We start from the raw sequence: 4,184 nt of genomic DNA, 5'->3' as shown, positions 1-4,184 counted from the left end.
GCGGAGCTCTGCCTGCTGACTCGGACGCCAAATCTTTTCGTTTCTCGGGACCCAGGCTGGCAATTAGGAGGAGTTTTTAAAAATTACGATATTCTGTTTTTTTTTTCTATTTATTTTATTCCCTCCTTTACCTAGAAAAATCAGGAGAGGAGGCATAGAACAGTTTTTAAAAATTGAGTGAGGGCGCCATATATAAATCAAACGCCCATCCACCCCCCACACACAGCCGCTACAGCCAGCCAGCCTCTCTCTCTCTCTCTCTCTCTCTCTCTCTCTCTCTCTCTCTCCCCCCCAGCGTGTCTATTTCTCCCTGTGTTTTTGTCCCTTGTCCGCCATCGCTGCTGCTTCATCCCCCATTCTTTTTTTAACAAGGTTTGCGAAAGAAAAAATTTCTCTCAGGCCTGAGATATGGCGACCGCCGAGGTTGTGGACATGCCCGGTCGCCCTGCCTTAAGCGACTGCAATAATGCCAGCTTTGAGACGAGAGAAGAAGATGAATTGACGGCCATAGCCGAGAACTTGCTGCTCTCGGCCTTCACTGTTCCGGGGACCAATGCGTTTGGGCAAGAATTCAGGTAGAGATTCAATTCCCCCTCCCTCTCTCTCTCTCTCTCTCTCTCTCTCTCTCTCTCTCTCTCTCGTTATTTGTTTTTAAAACATTTTGTGGCAGACTCTACGAGGCCGACAGCGTGCGCAGCTCCACAGTCGAGGAGTTCTACAGAATCAACCACACCAACCAAACTTATGCATTTGTGAGTCCCCAGCTCCATCCCACCCATGCATTGGTACATACAGCAGTTTTTGCCCTTTTTTCCTCTCTTTTTGTCGTGCTTGTTTCTTCAGTAGGCCCATTGATTAAAATTAGATTCAATCCAGCAGGATCGCACAAAATATAGCTTCAACCTTGCTACAAAGCAAAACATTTCTTCATTTGAAATTATGAAGAAGGATTAGCTTGAACTGGTATGAAGATTGCCATGTTGAAATACATAACAATAATGAAGAAGAGTTGGCTTGAATCAGCAGGAATGACACCATATTGAAACACAAGAGAAGCTTCAATCTAGCAGAAAAGACAGACATCTCTCAATGAAGAGCAAGTTGTTTCAGTCCAGTGGGACGGTTAACCCATTTAAGTTTAGTACATACATTAAAATAAAGCTTGATGCTGTCATTAAGAGCAAGTAGTTTGGATCCGACATGAAGGTTACCATATCGAAGTTTAATATACACATTAAGAGAATGCTTTATGCAATCATTAAGAGAGAAAGTAGTCTGGACTCTAAAACTAGCAGGAAGAGTATCGTATTGAAGTTTAATACACACATTAAGGAGAAGAATCTTTATGTAGTGCATGTGGAGCTTCATACGTTGCTGCTTGATAGCAAGGGCTTAATGTGCTTCATTTAGGCCCTATAATGTCTTTCAGAAAGTGCCCAAAAATGTTGTTTTTCTTGCTTACTATTTTTTCGTTTGTTGCCATGCCATGCATTAAAGAGCTCTAGTACAATGCCATCAGTTCTTTAATGCATTTCTCTCAAATTTTTAATTTGACTATGTGGGCGCATTCCAGTTTTGATGGACGATTATATTTTTTCTTATAGTCTGGGGCTATTTCAGGCTTTAGCAATGAGGCAGAAACATTGCAATCTGGACAAAGCAGTGATGAGCATTTGGCAGTGTTGTGAGTTGCTTAATGAGTATGTGGATGAAAGTGACCCTGATCTTGATGAACCCCAAATAGAACACCTCTTGCAAACAGCTGAAGCTATCCGAAAAGATTACCCCGACGAAGAGTGGTTCCATCTTACAGGGCTGATCCATGGTAGGTGTTTGAAGGTTTTCTGATATCTTGTTGTGCAGTGTCAAAATAGGGTTATGTTAAGACGTTGTGTGTTTGGCAGATCTTGGGAAGGTATTGCTCCATCCAAAATTTGGAGAGAATCCCCAATGGGCTGTTGTTGGTGGGTTACTTGGACTGCTATATTCTATCGCCCCCAAGTTGATTTTTAGCAATAGGTGAATCGATTCACAATGTAGTTTTGTAACTTTCTGTGACAGGGGACACCTTTCCCTTGGGTTGTGCCTTTGACAAATCTATTGTTCACTCGGAGGTAACCTAAGATGTTTTATGTACTGCTTCTGCACACTTGGCAATCGTTGGAGTTTTGGCTTGTGATTTACTGTGGTTCTGTTCCAGTAAGATGTTATGTTGCCTTTTGTTTTACAGTTTTTCAAGTTCAATCCAGATTCTCAGAATCCTCAGTTCAATACAGAAAATGGAATGTATGAAGAAGGATGTGGATTGGACAGCCTGATTATGTCTTGGGGACATGATGAATACATGTATCAGGTAGAAGGGTTTGGCATCTTGCTCGGTTAGTCATTAACAGCTCTGTAAGGCTTCTTTCATATTTCAGTGTGAGAAATTTTGCGACAGGTTATGAAAGAAAACAAAACAACGCTGCCTCCACAAGCCCTTTTTATCATCCGATACCATTCTTTTTACTGTAAGGAATCTTCTGATTGATTCAGAAGTTAGCTCTATATATCAGCGTTATGAATGATTTAGGGGTCTAGTTTTGGTGAATGGTGCATCGGCTATAATTTTTTTGCATCTGAATATGAGACTGATCTCTTACTGTTGCTCTCTTTTCCTATATTACAGCACTGCACCGTGAAAACGCCTACACTAGATTTATGAACGATTTTGACCGCAAGATGTTCCCCTGGCTAAAGCGGTTCAAGTGAGTGCCTTAGTTTCTTATCATTGCATTATAGAGACTCATTGGGTACTCGCTAGAGCTGGTCTAGTGCTTTCAGATCAATGATTGATCTTATGCCTATGATACAGCAAATATGATCTCTACAGCAAGAGCAAGGTCTGCATCAATGTGGAGGAGGTCATGCCCTATTACTTGTCTCTCATTGAGAAGGTAAATAATAACCTCCTTGTTTAATGGGTCTATCATTATATGTTGGTTTATGACAACCTTGGTGAAAGTCTGTCAGGAATTCTATTAGATTGCTATATGAAACACTCATTGATTCTGTTCTTTTGTCATTGTACAGTATTTTCCAAAGACTTTGCGGTGGTAATTCGTCATCGGATGGGTTGATTAACCTATTTGAGCTCTACTCCTGGACAATTGTCAGAGTCACAAATTGAATGAAGCTTTGTATTCTATCAATTTGTTCATACACATGCACTTTTAGGGCATAGGATCAGGATTCCTCATCTTTTATGTCAATAGCTGCAGTGAAAGAGATGCAGATTTGTTGAATAAAGATGCAAATTTGTTGAATGTGAACGAAAGGGCATACGGTAATGCTCTGTTGCTACAAGAGCAGATTGATTAAGGGGTTGCCTTGGTGAATTACCTGGTTGGTGAATGCACCAGGTGATTCAGTGCAGTTCCTTGCAATCTCATATGTTAGGATATTTGGGGCCACTAGCTCGTATAAATCTTTACAGGCATTGCTTTGTACACCCCCGTTCCTCATTCAAACAGGAGGAAGGGGTTGCTGTGCTGTCTGCTGGATATACTCATATCATATATGTAACTAGAAAAGAAAAAAGAAATAGCATCCATTTTCTCGAAAATCAATCATCTCTCTCTCTCTCTCTCTCTCTCTCTCAAGTCCTAGTTGTCCATGTGGACCACCCTTAAAATTGAAGGCCAAGAAACCCTAGTGAAAATTTTATGTTGAGAAATAAATTTTCTTCAAGCACTACTTGCAAGAGCTAACAACATGACACACAACATGCACGAGGGATTGTCATTCACGAGTTGATCCCAACTAGTAGTCACCTACTTTTTTGCTATCCTTGTAGCTCCAAATATACACCTTGAATATAGCAGCTCAAATGTTTTCCAACATGTTTAGAGATTGTAAAGGATGAGCAAATAAAGAGTGTATATGTGGAGCATATTTTGAACCACCATTATTCACCCCATAAGCCCCTATATTTGTTCACCTAGCCTTGCAATTTAATTTTGTTTCTATTAAAACATCAAATCAAACCTCTTTGCAAGTATACTTTGGGTGCCCTAGTCTTATGGGGCACCCTAAGTATCTAATTACATTACATTGTTATCATTAGCAAACATTTACATAATGCAAGGCTCACCATGAGGTAAATAGACCCCTTTGATTGACCCTTCATCCATCTTACCATATGC

The 4,184-nt window shown here is 40.5% G+C and overlaps 1 protein-coding gene across 2 annotated transcripts; it reads left to right on the top strand.

Annotated features, from left to right (window-relative positions):
* Nucleotides 1-236: 236 nt before the first annotated feature.
* On the top strand, nucleotides 237-3,604 carry LOC148025760 (inositol oxygenase 1-like). 2 transcript variants are annotated; one of them, XM_087692998.1, is made up of 10 exons: nucleotides 237-575; nucleotides 671-752; nucleotides 1,621-1,825; nucleotides 1,905-1,964; nucleotides 2,062-2,114; nucleotides 2,231-2,353; nucleotides 2,441-2,510; nucleotides 2,669-2,747; nucleotides 2,855-2,936; nucleotides 3,073-3,604. In XM_087692998.1, the coding sequence occupies exons 1-10, from the start codon at nucleotides 409-411 to the stop codon at nucleotides 3,097-3,099; spliced, it is 948 nt and encodes a 315-aa protein (XP_087549124.1). In that variant the 5' UTR covers nucleotides 237-408; the 3' UTR covers nucleotides 3,100-3,604. The 2 variants fall into 2 exon arrangements, with proteins under 2 accessions (XP_087549124.1, XP_087549125.1); XM_087692999.1 differs by having other exon boundaries at nucleotides 408-575; nucleotides 1,605-1,825.
* The last annotated feature ends 580 nt before the right edge of the window (nucleotides 3,605-4,184 follow it).

The sequence above is a fragment of the Lygodium microphyllum genome, chromosome 14, assembly GCF_053477565.2.
Source record: "Lygodium microphyllum isolate KBCC chromosome 14, Lygodium_microphyllum_v1.1.10, whole genome shotgun sequence".
NCBI lineage: Eukaryota > Viridiplantae > Streptophyta > Polypodiopsida > Schizaeales > Lygodiaceae > Lygodium > Lygodium microphyllum.
The sequence above is the reverse complement of the archived record's forward strand: the minus strand, read 5'-3'. Positions and strand labels throughout refer to the sequence as shown.

What these genes read in the sequence shown, in the direction of transcription:
- LOC148025760 (XM_087692998.1), top strand. Translation starts at nt 409, where the DNA reads ATGGCGACCGCCGAGGTTGTGGACATGCCCGGTCGCCCTGCCTTAAGC. An exon ending in TCCCCAATGGGCTGTTGTTG is followed by an intron (nt 1,965 to 2,061) that starts GTGGGTTACTTG and finishes TTTCTGTGACAG; the next exon opens with GGGACACCTTTCCCTTGGGT. An exon ending in ACTTGTCTCTCATTGAGAAG is followed by an intron (nt 2,937 to 3,072) that starts GTAAATAATAAC and finishes GTCATTGTACAG; the next exon opens with TATTTTCCAAAGACTTTGCG.